Source organism: Saimiri boliviensis, chromosome 7 (assembly GCF_048565385.1).
Source record: "Saimiri boliviensis isolate mSaiBol1 chromosome 7, mSaiBol1.pri, whole genome shotgun sequence".
NCBI lineage: Eukaryota > Metazoa > Chordata > Mammalia > Primates > Cebidae > Saimiri > Saimiri boliviensis.
In genome coordinates, this window is record NC_133455.1 from 122,532,557 (window position 1) to 122,554,204 (window position 21,648).

Sequence of the window (21,648 nt, forward strand, 5' to 3'; positions counted from 1 at the left end):
CTGGGTAACAAGAGCGAAACTCCGTCTCAAAAAAGAAAAAAAAAAAAGAAAAAAAGAAAACCATTGCTCTCAATTATATTGACCCTAGTCAGATGGGTCAGCCTGAGTGCGGGCCCACCGTTACATTTCCTTTCTGTAAGGGACAATGGGCAGAGTTATCATTCAGCTCTTGATAGGCAGAAAGGAAGACCACAGAAGATCATCGACATAGAGAAACAAGAGTTTATTCCGGTAGAGAAGCAGCTGAGCCGAGGGCTTGCCGCTGGGCCTGGGGTCTGCGGTTACAGAAGCAGCAGGAGCCAGACAAGGAAAGGCCCAGGCCAAGACCCAGGAAAGCGGACCTTGCGGAGCAAGGCCGTGAGGGAGAGGGAAGCTTTGAGGATTTTGAGACCAGGTTCTGTGGTAGACGTGGTAAGTGAGCCCCTCTCCTTTCCTTCTAAAGACAGGGCAGACAGCTGAGAAAGATCAGGCCAGGTGTCAGGGGCAGCTCCTTGTATCCCGGTTCTTCTGTAACTCAGTCTACCCCAGGCTCAAGACTTGTTTCAGCCCAAGGGTCCCAGTTCCACTATTCAGGTTAGCTATACCACTGTCTTTCTCTGCTCCTTCTTTTTGTTTGTTTTTGGAGACAGGGTCTTTCACCCAGGCTGGAGTGCAGTGGCACGAACTTGGCTCACTACAACCCCCATCTCCCAGGTTCAAGCAACTCTTGTGCCTCAGCCTTCCAAGTAGCTGGGATTACAGATGCGCACCACCACGCCTGGCTAATTTTTGTATTTTTTTAGTAGAGATGGGGTTTTGCCATATTACCGAGGCTGGTCTCAAACTCCTGACCTCTAATGATCTGCCCACTTGAGCCTCCCAAAGTGCTGGGATTATAGGTGTGAGCTATTGCACCCAGCCTTACTCCTAACCCATGATTTGAGAGACTCAAACCAGCCAGAAAGACTCTCAAGGGTGTGGCTTCTTAAGGTTTGGATTCTTCGCTTCACAGTGAATTCAAAAAGCCTCTGTCTCCTGACAAGACTCCAAACTTAAAAAAAAAAAAAAACACCTCCGTCTTTTTGCTTTGGCAAAGCCTGGCAGGGGTTTAGAAAGCCACTGATTCCAGGAAAAGGCAAGCTTAAGCTCAAGAGACCAGAGTTGGGGATAGGGAGAAGGCCTAATGAGGTGGATAGTTCTAGAAATCAGAAGGAATACTGAATAGGTTAAGTCTGAGTGCTGACAACCTCACTATCCTGTCTACTTCATAGGAGCAGTTCTCTATGAGGCTTTTCCACACACACCCAAAGTTCAGGGGCTTGGTGGGTACAAAAAGCAGATGGAGGATAAATACTTAGTGTTAATAGCAGAAGTATGTCTAAGGTTTTGCACAGGGTACTCAGACAGTAACTGGCTTCAGACATTTGTAGCCCCAGAAAAGTAACTAATAATGGACCTTCCTGTACTAACTCCCTTGCCTTGTATTGAATTCTGTTTAATGTTTCTTCCCCCTCCTCAACTGTGAGCAGATGTGTACAGAATCTAAGAGGCAGACTGCAGGAGGTCCGGGGACCCAGGTTGGTGAGGCATGGCAGTCTAGTTGTAAGAGATAATTTGTGGTGAGAGACTTGGTGGTGTGGGAAGATGAGTTATGTTTGGGGTGAGATTGGGTAGTGGGCAAGGACAGCAGTCAGCAGAGCCTTCGACCCAGGCCAAGCAGGCACCCTGTTTTACTTAGGTTCCTATCTGTGGTCCTGATTTGGCTTCACTTTTCTTGGGAGGGAAATGAATCAGAATCCTGGCATCAGGGTCCCTCTAGTGAAGACTCTTCCTGGGGAGTAGGACGGACAGCTGCCAAGAAGCAGAGAGAAATGTGGCCGGCAGGGAGAAATGGGACAGCAGGGGCCAGGGTGGTGATTCAAAGGGCAGACACCGTAGTCCCCAGCTACCTGGCTCCAAGAGCTTCCTTTCCCCACACACCTCTTCCCCTGAGTCAAGGTCTTTCCCTCTGGGGACTGACTGAGACTGCAGTCACTGGCCAGGTTCCTGGTACAAAGGTAGGAAGGGCAGCTCTGAGAACGGGGCTTTCAGCCGCAGCACTCTGTGCTCCAGGTCAATGCAGCACTGTGGGGTGTAGAGCAGTCATGCCAGGTCACCTCAGCCTGTCACCTGCCTCCCAGCCTTCTCCATTTGTTCCCCCTCCCACTTCCCACAGCTTCCACCTGCCTTTTGCTCTTCTCCTATCCCCATTTCCCTAGACTCCTGTTGGAGGAGAATGACACAGTTCTCTTGATTTTTCACTTGGTGGTAAGTAAGGAATCTCTAAGGAAACAAGGCGAGAATTGCCCATCTCTAATTCACTCTCATCAGAACCTGGTCCAGGCTTCCATACTTGTGCCTTCTACTACTTTTTCCCCAGTGCTTTGGATCAGGCCCTGAGTGTGGGTGCCTTACCTTGAGAGAAAGCAGAGTCTGCAGGCCCAGGCAGAATTCAGGACTCTCAACATCTGCAGGAACCATTTGAAAACAGAAGCTGAAGGTGCCCCTTGGTCACTGGTGCCCTTTTCTCAGCCCTTGCTCCTTCTCTGCCCACCCCATCCCCAGGTTCAAGGACGTCGGCACAGAGATAAGGGATAGAACATCTCTGGGGACTCCTTTTGCTGCAGGGGCTGAAAGTCTCTGCCTTTGGCCCACCCTGAAGAGAAAGGTGAGAGGTGAGCACCAGGGCTGTTGCAGAAGGGGAGACTTACCCACCACCTGTGCCGAGCACACCACAGTCTCCTGCCCCACCTGTAGCTCCAGCTGCTCCACCTGGGTTGGGGACCCAGAGGCCAGGTCCTCAGCTGAGGCTCTTAGGACCCTTTTCTCTAACCTGTGGTTGGGAAGCAAGGGTTATGGCTACCACAGCCCCCATTAATCAGCAGATGTCCCTCTCTGCTATGGGTTCACCTCCAACCCCTGACCCCCCCGTGGGATCTAAGTCCTTGTCTTCTCTGCCAGAATCTTCTAGCCACTCTTTTGTTAGATAACAGCTTTATTGAGGTAAAATATGCATCTATCATCACTATCTAATTTGAGAATATTTTCATCACCCCAAAAAGAAACCCTGTCCCCCAGTTGCTTGTTTGGGCCACACTCTTACCCCAGACGGCTGAGACAGCCAGCAGAGATCTGATTGTGTTGGGTGCCTGTGTCCACGGCCACTCTAAGCAGCTGGTCCTGGCACTAAGAAAGAGGGATTGCGGTGGATCAGTGAGTGAGTCCCTAGGAGACTGGGTTGGGATTGGAGCCTTCATTTTCCCAGCCCATCGATGATTCCCTTTTAGAAATGAGGGGATAAAAGTAACTGTCTTTAAAACTGGCTTTTATGAGACTCATACAATAGGGGCAAAACTCCCAGATAAAGAAATCAAAAAAGGAAGTGGGCCAGGTGCGGTGGCTCATGCCTGTAGTTCAACACTTTGGAAGGCTGAGGCAAGAGGATCACTTGAAACCAGGAGTTTAAAACCAGCCTAGGCAACATAGCAAGACCCTGTCTCTACAAAAAATAAAATGGGAAAAGAAAAAAGTAGAGTTAAGGCTGGGCGCGGTGGCTCAAGCCTGTAATCCCAGCACTTTGGGAGGCCGAGGCGGGTGGATCACGAGGTCGAGAGATCGAGACCAACCTGGTCAACATAGTGAAACCCCGTCTCTACTAAAAATACAAAAAATTAGCTGGGCATGGTGGTGCGTGCCTATAATCCCAGCTACTCAGGAGGCTGAGGCAGGAGAATTGCCTGAACCCAGGAGGCGGAGGTTGCGGTGAGCCGAGATCGCGCCATATGCACTCCAGCCTGGGTAACAAGAGCGAAACTCCGTCTCGAAAAGAAAAGAAAAAGAAAAAAAGTAGAGTTATATGTGATGAGTTCATAAGTTTGGGGAAGATGTGCCAGAAATGGAGACATGGTGATTTATTTGTTTAGAGGAATCCTTGGGAGTTTCATGGTCTGGTTTGAAAACTCCAGGTTAGGAATAGAGGAAGGATGAGAAGACTGGAATCCCCTTTTAGGAAACTCAGATGCAGTAACCAAGAAGTTCACCACTGGAAACAAAGGAGAACACGTTCACTTTAGGAGATACACAGACATTTTGATATACACTTGGATGTGCACATGTCATTTTCTCATTCCAGACATTCATTGAGTATCTACTATAAGATGTTACTGGAAGGTACATCAATGAATGCTGTTTAGGTGTCTAAAGGAAGTAAAATATAACTCTACTACATGACAAAAGTTTTAAGGTCTATGAAAGGATGTGAGTGGCCTGGCCCAGTGACTCACGCCTATAATCCAAGCACTTTGGGAGGCCAAGGTGGAAGGATTGCTTGAGGCCAGGAGTTCGAGACCAGCTTGGCCAACGTGGTGAAACCCCTATCTCTACTAAAACAACAAAAAAAATTTAGCCAGGCGTGGTAGCACACATTTGTAATTTCAGCTACTCAGAAGGCTGAGGTGGGAGGATCGCTTGAGTCCGTGAGATTGAGGCTGCAATGAGCTGTGATCATGCCACTGTACTCCAGCCTGGGTGACAGACTGAGACCCTGTCTCTAAGTAAAAAATAAAAGGGCCGGGCGCGGTGGCTCAAGCCTGTAATCCCAGCACTTTGGGAGGCCGAGGCAGGTGGATCACGAGGTCAAGAGATCGAGACCATCCTGGTCAACGTGGTGAAACCCCGTCTCTACTAAAAATACAAAAAAATTAGCTGGGCATGGTGGCGCGTGCCTGTAACCCCAGCTACTCAGGAGGCTGAGGCAGGAGAATTGCCCGAACCCAGGAGGCGGAGGTTGCGGTGAGCCGAGATCGCGCCATTGCACTCCAGCCTGGGTAACAAGAGCGAAACTCCGTCTCAAAAAAAATAAAAATAAAAAATAAAAGGAGCCGGTGCAGTAGGTCACGCCTATAATCCCAACACTTTGGGAGGCCAAGGCGGGTGGATCATGAGGTCAGGAATTTGAGACCATCCTGGCCAATATGGTGAAACCCCATCTCTACTAACAATACAAAAATTAGCCAGGCATGGTGGCATGCACCTGTAGTCCCAGCTACTTGAGAGGCTGCGGCAGGAGAATCTCTTGAACCCATGAGGTGGAGGTTGCAGTGACCCAAGGTTGTGCCACGGTACCCCAGCCTGAGCAACAGAATGAGACTCCATCTCAAAACAGAATAAAAGGATGTGAGTAGCATGCATGCCTTAGAAGTTGGGAGGGAGGAAAGGCTGTTTCCTACTGGGGAAATCAGAAAAGGTTTCAAGAAGGAGGTAACATCTGAACTGGGATTTGAAAGCTTACAGAATGTAGACGCAGAACGATTGGAGAGCAAGAAGAGCAATGCAGGGATAAGCAGCACAGAGCAAAGACGGTGAGTGGGAATTTGTTGGGAATGTTTCAGTAGTCACTGAGTGGTGAAATGATGATCAGAGATGATCCTTGTTCTTTTTTTTTTTTTTTTTTTTTTTTTTTTTTGAGACGGAGTTTCGCTCTTGTTACCCAGGCTGGAGTGCAATGGCGCGATCTCGGCTCACCGCAACCTCCGCCTCCTGGGTTCAGGCAATTCTCCTGCCTCAGCCTCCCGAGTAGCTGAGATTACAGGCACGCGCCACCATGCCCAGCTAATTTTTTGTGTTTTTAGTAGAGACGGGGTTTCACCATGTTGACCAGGATGGTCTCAATCTCTTGACCTGGTGATCCACCCGCCTCGGCCTCCCAAAGTGCTGGGATTACAGGCTTGAGCCACCGCGCCCGGCCATGATCCTTGTTCTTAAGATAATCAAAGTTCTTAAGAACTAGGACCACAGGCCCAATGCCTTACATATGCGTTTCTTCCAGAATTACATTATCCGTGCACACACACCATTCATCTGTGTAGAGCACACTGAGGAGTACTCACTTACATTTGAGTACTGTATTTCGACCAAGGAAGGGGGGTAGAGTAATGGTGGTGACAGATGGAATTGCACAGAGGGAAGATGGGTTGAGGCAAGGAGGAAGGAGGTAGAGGATTGGTCACATGGTTAGGTCCAGGCTAGGGAGAGAGGTACCCTTTCTCCCTCCCTTCCCCTCCCATCAGGGCAGAAAGGAGAGCAGGTGAAGTGAGCCACAGGCAGGGTTAATGAAAGTGCGTCCCTGGGAGGCTTCTCACCTTGCAGTTGACCAGAAGAGCTGGACTGTCTGTCTTGCTGGTCTTCCTGCTCTCCTGGCCATGAATCAAGGCCTGCATAGGGGGAGACTCTCCCTGAAGCCGATTCGGGTTTCCCTCCACCAGGCGTCTTTGGATCACACTGTGTGGCTGCTGGCTCCATCACAAAACAATGAAGGTATACAGTTCTAAACCCAGATATCCAGGCTGCTCAGTTACCCGACTTAGGTATCCCAGGATGCTCCCCCAACCCCACCCTAGACCTGAGCTTTACCCTAGGAGCTTACCCTAGGGTCCCAGCAGTTAAGTAATGAGCGCAGAGTGAGCCCCGGTATCAAATCATGCCATTTTTCTGGGACACCAATAGATTGCTTGGCAGTGAAGAATTGGGAAGAGGAGAATGGTCTCTAAATTAAACTGACTTAGTGGCCAAAGAGACATTTCAGGAACTTGTATGCTGAGGGGAAATTTTGTCTCAAATTAACATTTTTTTTAACTAGGAGTTTTTTGTTTTTTTTTTTTTTTCCTTCCCCTCTGATTTTATCCTTCAGTGGGCTGCAGACCCCAGGGTTGGTGGTGTGATGAAAAGAAGTAAGAAATTAAAGAACTAGGCCAGGCACAGTGGCTCACGCCTGCAATCCCAGCACTTTGGGAGGCCGAGGTGGGTGGATCACTTGAGGTCAGGAGTTCGAGACCAGCCTGGCCAACATGGTGAAACCACTCTTATACTAAAAATACAGAAAGTAGCTGGGCATGGTGGTGTGTGCCTGTAGTCCCGACTACTTGGGAGGCTGACGTGGGACAATCACTTGAACCTGGAAGGCAGAGGTTGCAGTGAGCCAAGATCACACCACGGCACTCCAGTCTGGGTGACAGAGCAAGACTCTGTCTCAAAAAAAAAAAAAAAAAAAAAAAAAAATTCCTAAGAACTGATGCGCCTATAATCCAAGCACTTTGGAGGCCAAGGCAGGTGGATCACCTGAGGTCAGGAATTCAACAGCCTGACCAACATGGTGAAACCCCGTCTTATTTAAAAAAAAAAAAAAAAAAAAAAGAACTGATGTTGGGAGTCATCTTTGACCTGTCCCTCATCTGAAACTACTCCCGTTCCCATCTAATCACTTCCCAAATTCTGCAAGTTTTGCCTTTTGTCTGGAATCAATCTGTCCCTCCTTTCTCTCTCTCTCTCTTCTTTCTTTTGTCTTCTTTTCTTTCAAGGTGGGATCTTGCTGTGCTGCCCAGACTGGGCTCTAATTCCTTGGCTCAAGGCATTCTCCAGCCTCAGCCTCCTGAGCAACTGGGACCACAGGTGTATACTACACTGCCTGGCTTCCATCCTTCCTTTCTGTTACTGCCTGCATTCCAGACTCCCCACAGCTCTCGTGGATGCCTGGAACACCTTCCTAAGTTCATAAGAATCTGCCTCCAGTTCTGTTGCCTTTCAAATACATCTGCTCGGAGCTTCAGACTGGAAGCAAGCTAAAAACCTTGCTACTCTAAACTGTGGTCCTTGGATCAGCAACTTGAACATGATTTCGAAGTTTCTTTAAAATGTATACTCCCATAACTACTGAATCAGATGTTTCATTGTGACAAGATCCCCAGGTGATTCATGCACAGCATGTGCAGGTTAAAGTTTGAGAAGCACCAAAGTAAAACATAAAACTAACCATGGGGCCAGACACGGTGGCTCACACCTGTAATCCCAGCACTCTGTGAGGCTAAGGCAGGCGAATCACCTGAGATCTGGAGTTTCAAGACCAGTCTGACCAACATGGTGAAACCCCGTCTTTAAAAAAATTAAAAAAAAAAAAACTAACCATGTACTCCTTTTTTTTTTCTTTTCTTTTCTTTTTTTTTTTTTGAGATGGAGTCTTGCTGTGTCACCCAGGCTGGAGTGCAGTGGCACAATCTCAGCTGATTGCAACCTCTGCCTCCTGGGTTCAAGCAATTCTCCTGCCTCAGCCTCCTGAGTAACTGGGATTACAGGCACCTGCCACCACATCCAGCTAATTTTTGTATTTTTAGTGGAGACAGGTTTCACCATGTTGGTTAGGCTGGTCTTGAACTCCTGATCTCAGGTGATCTGCCTGCCTCAGCCTCCCAAAGTTTTGGGTTACAGGTGTGAGCCATCTCGCCTGGCATACTCCCTTGTTTAAAATGCATCAAAAGGCCGGGCGCGGTGGCTCAAGCCTGTAATCCCAGCACTTTGGGAGGCCGAGGTGGGTGGATCACGAGGTCGAGAGATCGAGACCATCCTGGTCAACATGGTGAAACCCCGTCTCTACTAAAAATACTAAAAATTAGCTGGGCATGGTGGTGCGTGCCTGTAATCCCAGCTACTCAGGAGGCTGAGGCAGGAGAATTGCTTGAACCCAGGAGGCGGAGGTTGCGGTGAGCCGAGATCGCGCCATTGCACTCCAGCCTGGGTAACAAGAGCGAAACTCCGTCTCAAAAAAAAAAAAAAAAAAAAAAAGCATCAAAGACCCCCACCACCCCCCGCAACCCTACCCTGCATTGCTTACATGCTAGAGCCCAAGCTTTTGAAGGGGAGGCACAGCCCAGAGTTTGTATCTTAAGTTTGGGATTCCGTGTACATCCTATAATTAATGCAGGAGGTACCTCCTCCAGGATACCCTGTCTGAGCTCTCCATGCTCCTCTCTTCATACACCCCAGGCTGGGGTCCCTTTGCCATGCTTACAAATGTTATGTATGGATTTTACTCCCCCATCAGCCTGGAGAGTCCTTGAGTATCTCACTCATCTTTATATCCCAGGGCATGGCTCAGCATCTAGTAGGCACTCAATAAATGGTTGCTGCAGACTGACTCTTCCCCTAGGCTCTACACACCCCTCCACCTGCCCTCTCTCCTTGGGAGCCTGGGAGTGTTTTTCTTCCCTTAGATTAATGAGGCCCTTGGGGTTGCTCCTGGCAGCAAAACTGGCAGCAGGAGACCCAGCGCTGGGAAAAGTGCAGTGAGTTCTGGGCCTGGTTGGAGAGACTGGCTCTGCATTTCTCATCTTCCACCTTCCCACGATAGACACAGCTTTCAGACCTCTCTCACTGTTGTGCAGTTGGCTCCACAGCCATCCCAGGGAGGGAGACGATAGGGTCTCTCCTACCAGTTGTGCCTTCCCTCCCAAAGCCACAGGAGGTAACTGCTAGAGATCAGCTGGGGAGATCCTAGGCAGAAGGGAGCGGTGAAAAGCCCAGGGCTTTCTCATCAGAAGGCAGGACCTGCCGGTCTGGGATAGCAGTGTCTGTAGAGCACATTCTCCTGGGCCAAACAGATGTAGGCTGTTCCCCAGTAGGTTCTAGCCATTGAGAGCCAAAGAACTCGCTTCCCGGCTCCATGCCTGTTTTTCAGCTGTGCTTGCTGCCACTGCAAGGAGGAATCGGGCCCTGGCAGTTCCCTGAATTGAAGTCTCAGTACAGTCTTTTTTCCTCATTGGGACCTAGAGAGTGGCCAGGCCTCTGGGCTGGGGTCCTGCTGGGGGCAACCCAGGCTGAGAGGAGTCTGGAAAGGTGAAGCTAGGTCAGGAAAGGTAATTGGCCTTCAGGTTCCTGGGGAGAAGCAGCTGATGGAGTGCAGGCCTGCAGACATGCTTCCAACATCTCGGCCAGGCCTGGTTGAGTACCTCTTCTCAGACTAGGAGAGGGGTCAGGGAACCCAGTGCTCTGAAGCCTTTCTACAAAGGACTTCCTCTCTTCCATGGGTCAGAGGCCAGGTATATTTATCAGACTAAATGCAATAGTAGCTGGGGGAATAGTAATAGCATTGAGGTAGTGCCTGCGATCGGCACTGTTCTAAGCACTTTATATGTATTAGCTCTAACAGCTCTCCCAACAGTCCTATGAGGGAGATACTATTAATTTTATTCTAATTTAACAGATGTAGAAACTGAGGCACGGAGACGTAAAGTCAATTGCCCAAGGTAGTAAGTGGCAGAGCCAGGATCTGATCCCAAGCCAAGTGGCCCCGCAGCCCCGCTGGTCAGCACTGCCTGAATCTGCAATTGTCCCCCGCCCACTCACCTCCTCACTGTTACTCCCCTGCCCCGTTTCTCTGAGGCTAAAGCTGCTGCAGACAGATGGGAGGAGAGGAGCCTGGAAGGTCCATTCCACTTAGGCGTGGGGGAGCAGCGCTTGAGGTGGCCAGGGACCCCTGGCAAGAGCCACGCAAAACCCTGATGCCCTGGGAAGGATGGAGGAACCCCCGACCCCCGCCAATGCTTTGATTCTGAAGAAAAGGGGCAAATGAATGGACAGACCCGTTAGAGGAAATCTGTGGTTCAGGAGGAGCAGGAGGTCACAACCCTAAACTGGCCAGTCCTCCAGGTCCTCCCGATTTTCAGTGAACACTCTAGAGGGTTCCCGTGTTCCCGTAAGCCCCCACTCCCAAACAGCCTAGCTCCTCGCCACCCTCAAGTTTTGGGCCACGAGAGGAAAATGTCGAGGAAGCCGAGCAATGAGAGTAGGACCCCCCTCAGAGCCACTGAACCATAGGAACATTGCCAGTGAAGAGCCTCGAGTTGGCAGGATGACCTCTCCCCGTCGCAGTAAGGGAGCAAGACCTGAACGCTGAGGGTCTGCGCTTTATGTCCTGCCACTGCCGCTCGGGATCTGGGAAGTGGAAGGAAAGGGCCGGGGGACGCTGGAGGGGAAGGGGGTGCCTCACCAAGTCCTTGGAGGTGCCCAGCCTCTTGAGGGAGTCCAGCGGGAGCAGATCGGCTGAGTCCTTGTGCAGGAACTGAGTGGCTTGTTTGAGCCGGCGCTGCTGGCTCAGGTGGGCTCGGTCCCGAAGCTGTGCCTCCTGCCCGCTGGTCCTGGCTTCTCCCGCATCCCTCCTGGCCTCCTGCTTGGTGCTCATGGCCCCTGCCGGAGGAGCGAGCCTGGGGCTGCTCAGCGGGGGCCTCTCTGCTGCTTCCTGCCTGCCTCTCCTCCCAACAGGAGGGTCTCGCGGGAGGGAAAGAGGGGAGAAATACCGTGCAGGAGCAGCCGCGTCGGTCTTTAGTTTCCCGAGATTGCTGTAGAGGGAGTGAGACTCTGGCTGGAAAAACCCAGTCCTAGAAGAGAGGGAGGGTTGGCAGGGCCCACAGCTGGCAGACTTGGCCACGTCCCCAACGCTGGGGTCCTGGTCAGAGCAGGCGGTGACGGGGCGTGTGTGTGTGTGTGTGTGTGTGTGTGTGTGTGTGTGTGTGTGTGTGTGAGAGAGAGAGAGAGAGAGAGAGAGAGAGAAACAGTGCTGTAAACTGTCAGGGTGCCCGTGCCAGGTGGTTTGCAAGGAAGCGCCTGTCACTGTGTGGGGGCGGCAGCCAGAGTGCACCTCCCTACGTGTGTGGCCCCAGCCCTTCTCTGCATCCCTCCCAGGCTCCCCCGGGCTGCCCAGCCGTTTCTTCTGCCTGACCTTCTCTGCAGCCCAGGGCTGGCGTGCAGGCCAGTAACTGGATTCAGATCAAAGAGAGGCAACAGGAGTGTCCTTCCCTCCTTTCATCCCCCTAGCTTTACCTTGCAGGGTCTCTTCCCTCCTGCCTAGCAGATGTCAGTCTAGCAAATTTTCTCTGGATTCTGGGTTCCAGGGGATGGCAGGAACAGCTCTGAATCTTCCCATGAGTAGAAATTGTCCCCCGGTATCTCAGTCTCCTTTATATGACTCTCCTCAAGTCCTGGCTCTTTAAAAAATATTATATTTTGACCTGGCGCGGTGGCTCATGCCTGTAATACCAGCACTTTGGGAGGCCAAGGCGGGTGGATCACGAGGTCAGGAGATTGAGACCATCCTGGCCAACATGGTGAAATCCTGTCTCTATTAAAAATACAAAAATTAGCTGGGCGTGGTGGCACACACTTGTAGTCCCAGCTACTTGGGAGGCTGAAGGCAGGAAAATTGCTTGAACCCAGGAGGCGGAGGTTGCAGTGAGCTGAGATCACGCCACTACACTCCAGCCTGGCGCCTGGCAACGGAACAAGACTGTCTCAAAAAGAAAAAAAAAAAAGTTATATTTCAAACATACAGAAGTTATAAAGAGTAAGATAACCAAGACTCTTTACTCATCACCAGTTTAAAAAAATCAGCTGCTCACTGTTTACAATAGCAAAGACCTGGAACCAACCCAAATGCCCATCGATGATAGACTGGACAGGGAAAATGTGGCACATATACACTATGGAATATTATGCAACCATAAAAAACGATGAGTTCATGTCCTCTGTAGGGACATGGATGAACCTGGGAACCATCATTCTCAGCAAACTTGACACAAGAACAGAAAATCAAACACCGCATGTTCTCACTCACGCGGGTGTTGAACGATGAGAACACATGGACACAGGGAGGGAAGCACTACACACTGGGGTCTGTTGGGGGGAAATAGGGGAGGGACAGCGGGGGGGTGGGAGTTGGGGAGAGATAGCATGGGGAGAAATGCCAGATATAGGTGAGGGGGAGGAAGGCAGCGAATCACACTGCCACGTGTGTACCTATGCAGCGATCTTGCATGTTCTTCACATGTACCCCAAAACCTAAAATGCAATTTAAAAAATCAGCTGTTGAAGCTCTCTGTGCACTTCCACTTCTGCCTGCTGAACCTGGCGTTTATCATGCTCATACTTCCTTACATTATTTATGCGATTACTTACATATGCATTCTAAGCAATATATCATTGGTTTTGCCCTACTCATTGTCTTTATTCTTCTGCAGTCTGCTCTTTTTTTTTTTCCGCTCCCGCCACCCCTCTACAATCTGCTCTTTTTTGCTCAATATTTGTTAGTGAGGTTCATCCGTGCTATTTGCCTAACTCTTTAATTGACTTTACCTGCTGTGTAGCATAGTATCCCACTATATGCTTGTAGCACATTGAGAAAATGTAAGTTATTTTTCGTTTTTAGGTCTAACAATGCTGCTATGAATTTTTTTACACACATCTCCTGGGGCACCTATGTAGGCATTTCTCTAGAGTATACGCCTACACCTAAGAGTGGGATTGCTCCCATATACAGCTTTGCCTTTTTGGCATATTGCCAGAGTGTTTGTACCAGTGCATGCTCAGACAACTTCCATGGGGGCTCCTGAGGTTCCACAACCTCTCCAGCACTTGCTATCAGACTTTTTCTGGCTTATCAGCAGATTTTTCTCTCCAGCCTTTAAACGTCTTCACCATCAGAGACATGCATTGGCCAAGCACCTGTTTACCTGTATTGGACACTCACAGGATGATTACCCACCCTGAGCCCTGAGCCCTACAGGTGCAGTCTGACCCAGACAGTTCCAAGGCACAGGCACATTCAGACAACCCAGATGTCCACTGAGCTTCTAGGAACCAAGCCTCTTTGAGATACTTTCATAACCACTGCAATTATATGAAGAAATGTTTTATTCTAATCCCAATTTAGAGGTAAGAAAAGTAAGTGTTATGGGTTGAATCGTTTCCTTCACCCCCCACAAATGTATGTTAACACCCTAACCCCTAGTACCTCAGAATTCAACCTCATTTGGAGTTAGGGTCTTTACAGATACAGTGAAGTTAGGATGAGGACATTGGGATGAGCCTAATCCTATGTTCTTATTAAAAGGAGGAAGTTGACTGGGCGCGGTGGCTCACGCCTGTAATCCCAACACTTTGGGAGGCCGAAGCTGGTGGAGATCAAGACCATCCTGGCTAACACAGTGAAGCCCCATCCCTAATAAAACTACAAAAAATTAACCGAGAGTGGTGGCACATGCCTGTGGTCCCAGCTTCTCAGGAGGCTGAGGCAAGAGAATCGCTTAGACCTGGGAGGTGGAGGTTGCAGTGAGCTGAGATTGCACCACTGCACTCCAGCCTGGGTGACAGAGCAAGACTTCATCTCAAAAAAAAAAAAAAAAAAAAAAAAAAAAAAACCATGGCTGGGGTGGTGGCTCATGCTTGTAATCCCAGCACTTTGGGAGGCCAAGGCAAATGGATCACCTGAGGTGAGGAATTCAAGACCAAACTGACCAACATGGTGAAACCCTGTCTCTACTAAAAACACTAAAAATTAGCTGGGCATGGTAGCATATGTCCGTAATCCCAGCTACTTGGGAGGCTGAAGCAGGAGAATGGCTTGAAGCCGGGAAGGGAAGGTTGTAGTGAGCCAAGATGGCTCCATTGCCCTCCAGCCTGGGCAACAAGAGTGGAACTCTGTCTCAAAAACAAAACAAAACATTTACAAATTAGCCAGGTGTGGTGACATGTACCTATAGTCTCGGCTACTTAGGAAGCTGAGGTGAGAGGATCACTTGAGTCCAGGAATTTGAGACTGCAGTGAGCTATGATGGCACCACTGCACTCCAACCTGGGTGACAGAGCGACACTGTCTCTAAAAGAAAAAAATTCTTAGAAAATATGCCCAAGATTCAGTTATCATATGGCAGAGCACGTTGTCAAACGCTTGTGTTCTACCCCTCAAGTTCTGTTCACTTGACACTGCCTAAGGAGAATACTGACAGAGGTGATAGACGTGGAAAGAAAAGCAAACTAGCAGGATGCCATTGCTCAGGGTTCGTCCCACCCAGAGCCCGGCTTTATTTGGACTTAGCTTTAGTGGAACTTTCCAGCTCCCTCCCATGCCTTGACATATCATATGGTGATGTTTGCTTGGGATAGAGGTCAAAGAGGATCTTCTGACTTATTTTGCTGAGTTCCTATAGTCGTTTCAACAGGATTAACTGTATAATATGTAATTGAGAGATTATCGAGTGACACACAGTGTGATGCTGGGCAGGCCTCAAGCTGAAAAGCATCTCCTCCAACTTGCTTTATTCTTGGCAATTCATTCCTTTGGTTTGAAAATTCTTCAGCATCATCAGAGTCCTGTACTAAGGCCTGCTTCGGGGAGCCATGCTAAATTATCAACTCACAAGGATGAGACGGCTCTAGGGAACCAGGCTGCCGACATGGATGGGCTGTCCCAGGCTCTTAGGTGAGCTCAGGTCTGCACACTGCAACCCAGGGAAAAATAAAATGTGCCTGGCGCAGAGAATGGAAACTTTGAAGTTTGGAGTTTGAAGTGGGTTTGGAGACACCAGCTTCTCTTTTCCAGTTGGTCTGATAAGGCCTTTGTTGCCTGGCCCTGGGGACCACCTGTGCTCAGAAAATGCCGTTCTCTGGAATGTAGCTGTGGAGTAGGAAGAGAGTTGGCCCCCATGTTCTGTGACCCAAGCGAGTACTGTCTCACTACTGTCTTGGGGCAGACTCAGCAGTAAGGAGAATCTCTCTTGCCTTCTTGTTTTCTTCCTTTGTAAATACAAAGGATCTCTGTCCTTCCGCCAGATTGCGAGGAGAATGGGGTATATTGTTCTAGCAATACAGAGCTCTGAGATCTTTCTTCAGGACTGTGAGACCCCTTTGCTATCATGGTAGAGAATGTTGTGAGGCTAGCTGAGTTGTCTGGCCTTGCCCATAACACCGCAGTTTCCTCCCCTTATCATTATTTTTACCTAACAGAATTTTTTAAAAAAATTTTTCTTTTTGTAAAATGTAAAGACGGGATTTCACCATGTTGGTCAGGCTGGTCTTGAACTCCCAACTTGAGATGATCTGCCCGCCTTGGCCTCCAAAGTGCTGGGATTACCGGCGTGAGCCACTGCGCCCGGCCAAAAAAAATTTGGCCGGGCGCAGTGGCTCACGCCGGTAATCCCAGCACTTTGGGAGGCTGAAATAAGTGGATCACTTGAGATCAAGAGTTCGAGACCAGCCTGGCCAATATGATGAAACCCCATCTGTACTAAAAATACAAAAATTAGCCCGATATGGTGGCACACACCTGTAATCCCAGCTACTTGGAAGGCTGAAGTGGGGGAATCGCTTGAACCTGGGAGGCGGAGGTTACAGTGAGCCGAGATTATGACAGTGCACTCCAGCCTCAGCAACGAGGTGAAACTCTGTAAAAAAAAAAAAAAAAAAAAAAAAATTAGTTAACAAAGAATAACTTATTTGATCCCTAATAATGATACAGAAGGGGAAGAAACTTCTTCTAACTATTCAGGAAGATTAAGCCAATCTGAATTTGTAGGAATAAAAGAAGTGAAGGTAAGAAACAAAAAATAAAATAAAAAAATAAAAAAAGAAGTGAAGGTATTCTCATCCAAGACACTTGGAAAATGTCTGTTATTCTCTGAAGTAAATGGATCTAAATTCAGAAATCTGAGAGAAAAAATGGAAGTGTGAAATATGGCTCTGTCACTGCATTGATTCTTCTCTGTATGAATTTTTTTTTTTTTCAGAAGAAAGTATTTATTGAGCACCAATTATATACTGAACACTGAGCTAAGCTGTGGGTGCACAGTGGTGAGCCAGATGAGGTCTCCGCCCTCACTGAGTTCACATTCTAATGGAGAAGGCAGACAATGAACAACTAAACGTATAAGCTCAGGTGGCGGTGAGAAAATACACCATGGAATACTATGGAGCCATAAAAAAAAAAAATGACAAAATCATGTCCTTTGCAGCAACATAAATGCAGCTGGAAGCCATTATCCTAAGCAAATTAACCCAGAAACAGAAAATCAACTATTACACGTTTTCACTGATAAGCAGGAGCTAAACAGTGAGTACAAATGGACACAAAAATGGGAGCAGTGGATACTGGGGACTCCAAAAGCAGGGAAGGAAAGAGAGGAGAAAACTTCCTGTTGAGCACTGTGTTCACTCTCTGTCCAAACCTCAGCACCATCCAGCGTACCTCATAACAGACCTGCACATGTACCTACCGAATCTAAGAGAAAAAAATGGCAAGATCTACCAGGTTTATGAATAGGAAGGTTCAACATCATAAAGATGGCTGGGCATGGTGGTGGGTGGATCACCTGAGGCCAGGAGTTCAAGACCAGCCTGGCCAACATGGTGAAAACCCATCTCTACTAAAAATACAAAAATAAAAATAAAAAAATAACCAGGCATGGTGGCTCATGCCTGTAGTCCCAGCTACTTGGAAGGCTGAGGGATGAAAATCACTTGAACTTGGGAGTTGGAGTCAAGTTGAAATGAGCTGAAATTGTGTCATTGCACTCCAACCTGGGAGACAGAGTGAGATTCTGTCTTAAAAAAAAAAAAAAAAAAAAAAAAAAAAGCCGGGCGTGGTGGCTCACGCCTGTAATCCAAACACTTTGGAGGCCAAGACGGGCACGGATCACCTGAGGTCGGGAGTTCAAGACCAGCCTGACCAATATGGTGAAACCCCGTCTTAAACACACACACACACACACACACACACACACACACACACACACGGATTAATTTCTTCCCCAATTTGTCCATAAATTTAATATAATTCTAAATAAAACCCAAATATGATTTTTTTTTTTTTTTTTTTTTTTTTTGGAAAAAACAGGGAAAGAAAGCAGGGTAAGAAGAGAGATTGATGGAGTTGAGCTGGGCAGAATGGCTCTGTTAGAAACAATGACATTTACGCAAAGGTCATTATGGAGAGGGCCATGCAGACACCTGGAGGATTGCCACAGACAGGGAGAAGAGTGCAGGTAAGACAAGGTAGCCTGGGACTGTCCTCCTATGTCCCCAGACCTGCCTGGGTGTGGTGGGTGTGGGTGTGGTGGCTCGCGCCTATAATCCCAGCACTATGGGAGGCTGAGGTAGGAGGATTACCTGAGGTTGGGAGTTTGAGAACAGCCTGACCAACATGGAGAAACTCCATCTCTACTAAAAATACAAAAGTAGCCAGGTGTGATGGCACATGCCTGTAATCCCAGCTACTCGGGAGGCTGAGGCAGGAGAATTGCTTGAACCCAGGAGGCAAAGGTTGTGGTGAGCCGAGATCCCACCATTGTGCTCCAGCCTGGGCAACAAGAGTGAAACTCCATCTAAAAAAAAAAAATCATAATCATAATCATAACAATGTTATAATAAAAATTAATTTCACTTGTTTCTTTTTAAAGAAAATAGGTAAGAAATTTTTTAGGCCTGGTGTGGTGGCTCAAGCCTGTGATCCCAGCACTTTGAAAGGCAGGAGGATCACCTGAGGCCAGGAGTTTAAGACCAATGTGGGTAACATACTGAGACCTCATCTCTACTAAAAAAAAATTCAGTCGGCCGGGCGCGGTGGCTCACGCCTGTAAACCCAGCACTTTGGGAGGCTGAGGCGGGTGGATCACAAGGTCAAGAGATCAAGACCATCGTGGTCAACATGGTGAAACCCCGTCTCTACTAAAAATACAAAAAAAATTAGCTGGGCATGGTGGTGCACGCCTGTAATCCCAGCTACTCAGGAGGCTGAGGAAGGAGAATTCCCTAAACCCAGGAGGCAGAGGTTGCAGTGAGCCGAGATCGCACCATTGCACTCCAGCCTGGGTAACAAGAGTGAAACTCCGTCTCCTAAATAAATAAATAAATAAATAAATAAATAAATAAATAAATAAAAATTCAGCCAAGCATGGTGACATGCGCCTGTAGTTCCAGCTACTCAGGCGGCTGAGGCAGGGGCTTGCTTGAGCCCAGGAGGTAGAGGCTACAGTGAGCTGAGATCGTGCCACTGCACTCAAGCCTGGGAGAGAGAGTGAGACCCTGTCTCAAAACAAACAGACAAAAACTGTTAATTATATATGTTGCTCCATTATATTTCTGTTGGAGAGCCCTGATCTAAATAGATTCCACAGCTCCTTTCCTCTATCCTGACAGAACTGAGATTCTATCAGTAAGTTCTTTTTAAAATCTAACTCCCTGTGGCTATATTCAAAGTCCCTGCCCTCTTATCCAAGCCTGGCAGAAATAGAGATGAACTGTATCCCACCTTCCTTGTGACAGCAGTTCATGACTTCAAAGATCTTTCCATGTTTTCAACATTCACTGCTCAAGGCTGCATAGTGCCAATTCTTGTCTCTGCTGCTGGGGATAGAGAGGAGAGTTCCTCTGGCCCAGTGAAATCACCCAGTCCAGTGCCCTGCCACATAAGGAAATTCCCAGAATATTCTTTATAGAATGGGTTATTCAGAGCTAAACAAACAGCTCTCTTGAACCCATAAGGGCAGCCAGTTCTATTTCAGGCTTTCTCCTCTGGGCCCGTCAGATCTGCTGAAGACAGGAATGAGGTTGTTTTCCAGAATTCTCCTGTCCAGCAAGGTCCCCAGGCACCCTGTGTTGCCAGGAGGGCACAGCTCCCTACTGCCATCCCAAAGAGGTGGATCTTCCAAAGACTACCAGGCTAGGACAACATCTCATATTTGTCACACTAGGATGATTCAGCTATTTCATGGATGGCAAAACCAAGGCACGAAGAGGTCAATTATTTTGTCTCTATTGATGAAAGCAGCCTAAGCATAGCCTAGTGAACTCAGAGGAGCTTGGTCAAGAGTTCCAACATGGCCGGGTGCGGTGGCTCACACCTGTAATCCCAGCACTTTGGGAGGCCGAGGCGGGTGGATCACGAGGTCAAGAGATCAAGACCATCCTGGTCAACATGGTGAAACCCCGTCTCTACTAAAAATACAAAAAAGTAGCTGGGCATGGTGGCACATGCCTGTAATCCGAGCTACTCAGGAGGCTGAGGCAGGAGAATTGCCTGAACCCAGGAGGCAGAGGTTGCAGTGAGCCGAGATCACACCATTGCACTCCAGCCTGGGTAACAAGAGCGAAACTCCGTCTCAAAAAAAAAAAAAAAAAAAAGAGTTCCAACTCATGGCTGGGTGTGGTGGCTCACACCTGTAATCCCAGCACTTTGGGAGGCTGAGGTGGGGCAGCTCACCTGAGGTCAGGAGTTCGAGACCAACCTGGCCAACATGGCAAAACCCTGTCTCTACTAAAAATACAAAAATTATCCAGACGTGGTGGCCCACGCCTATGGAGTCCCCGCTACTCAGGAAGCTGAGGCAGGAGAATGCTTGAACCCTCTGGTGAAAGTTACAGTGAGCTGAGATTGCGCCACTACGCTCCAGCCTCGGTGATGGAGCAAGACTTCATCTCAAGAAAAAAAAAAAAAAAGAGTTCCAACTCTGTTTCTGTACTAGCTGGGTGACCTTGAGTGAAGTGCTTAATCTTTTGGCATTTATTTCTTCATCTGTAAAAATGAAATAGCACATTATCTGTAGAGTTGGTGTGAAGTTTAAATGAGGCAGAATAGCAAACAATAGTAAATTAGGCCAGGCACAGTGGCTCACACCTGTAATCCCAGGACTTTAGGAGGGTAAGGAGAGAGGATCTCTTGAGCTCACGAGTTCAAGACCAGCCTGAACAACATGGTGAAACCCCATCTCTACTAAAAATACAACAACAAGAACAACAAAAATAGCCAAGCGTGGTGGCACATGCTTGTGGTCCCAGCTACTCAAGTGGGGAGGATTGCTTGAGCCTGAGAGGCAGAGGTTGCAATGAGCCAAGATCACACCACTATACTCCAGCCTGGGTGACAGCGCGAGACCCTGTCTCAAAAAAAAATAAAATAGCCGGGCGCGGTGGCTCAAGCCTGTAATACCAGCACTTTGGGAGGCCAAGGCGGGTGGATCACGAGGTCAAGAGATCTAGACCATCCTGGTCAACATGGTGAAACCCCGTCTCTACTAAAAAAAATACAAAAAATTAGCTGGGCATGGTGGCGAGTGCCTGTAATCCCAGCTACTCAGGAGGCTGAGGCAGGAGAATTGCCTGAACCCAGGAGGCGGAGGTTGCAGTGAGCCGAGATTGCGCCATTGCACTCCAGCCTGAGTAATAAGAGTAAAACTCCGTCTCAAAAATAAATAAATAAATAAATAAATAAAATAAAATAAGGCGGGGCATGATGGCTCATGCCTGTAATTCCAGCACTTTGGGAGGTTGAGGTGGGCAGATCACATGAGGTCAGGAGTTTGAGACCAGCCTGTCCAATGTGGTGAAACCCCGTCTCTACTAAAAATGCAAAAATTAGCCTGGCGTGGTGGTGTGTGCTTGTAATCCCAGCTACTTGGGAAGCTGAGGCAGGAGAATCACCTGAACCAAGGAGGCAGAAGCTGCAGTGAGCCAACATTACACCACTGCACTCCAGCCTGGACAGCAGAACAAGACTCTGTCTCAAAAAAATAAATTAAAAAAATAGTAAGTTATGTGCTCGCTTCAGCAGCACATATACTAAAATTGGAACGATGCAGGGAAGATTAGCATGGCTCCTGCGCAGGAAAAAAAAAAAAAAAAAGAGTAAGTGATATGCCTCAGTTTACTGTCTCCAAGATGGAAAACATACAGGACCTACCTTCAGCACTGCTGTTCTTCCCTCTTTATCTACTTTATTTCCTGCTTCCATTCCCCTGCATTTTTTTCCCTTCTTGCCTACGCTCTGAGCCAGGACTTGGCACGTTTGGACACGACCTCCCCTTTCTAGTGATACTCAGGCTAAAGAAGTCACTAACTATTGTTGGGGAACCATGTCACAATACCTAGTGTCAGTGTTCAATAAACACCCAGTAAACTTAAGTGTTGTCTAAAGGAAGCCACACATGGAAATGCCTACCTTGGATTTGGACAATGACAAGATACAGCAACGTTCTTTGCAAG

At 48.3% G+C, this 21,648-nt stretch overlaps 1 protein-coding gene and 1 non-coding gene across 2 annotated transcripts; one reads left to right on the plus strand and one right to left on the minus strand.

The window, feature by feature from the left end:
* Positions 1 to 210: 210 nt before the first annotated feature.
* On the minus strand, positions 211 to 11,196 carry NRIP2 (nuclear receptor interacting protein 2). Its single transcript, XM_003942193.4, has 6 exons — positions 10,835 to 11,196; positions 6,159 to 6,308; positions 3,122 to 3,204; positions 2,730 to 2,851; positions 2,434 to 2,486; positions 211 to 2,103 (listed from the first exon to the last, which is right to left on the minus strand). The coding sequence occupies exons 1-6, from the start codon at positions 11,024 to 11,026 to the stop codon at positions 2,011 to 2,013; spliced, it is 693 nt and encodes a 230-aa protein (XP_003942242.3). The 5' UTR covers positions 11,027 to 11,196; the 3' UTR covers positions 211 to 2,010.
* A 10,005-nt stretch (positions 11,197 to 21,201) lies between these two features.
* Positions 21,202 to 21,304, plus strand: LOC120360809 (U6 spliceosomal RNA). Its single transcript, XR_005577226.1, has one exon. It is a non-coding gene; the product is annotated as a U6 spliceosomal RNA (small nuclear RNA).
* Positions 21,305 to 21,648: the final 344 nt, after the last annotated feature.

Excerpts from the sequence above, each read along its gene's own strand:
- NRIP2 (XM_003942193.4), bottom strand. The coding sequence starts at position 11,026 with ATGAGCACCAAGCAGGAGGCCAGGAGGGATGCGGGAGAAGCCAGGACC. Across the intron at positions 6,309-10,834 it reads TGGGCACCTCCAAGGACTTG|CAGCCACACAGTGTGATCCA; the intron begins GTGAGGCACCCC and ends TGATGGAGCCAG. Across the intron at positions 2,104-2,433 it reads AGACTCTGCTTTCTCTCAAG|TGCTGCATTGACCTGGAGCA; the intron begins GTAAGGCACCCA and ends TACACCCCACAG.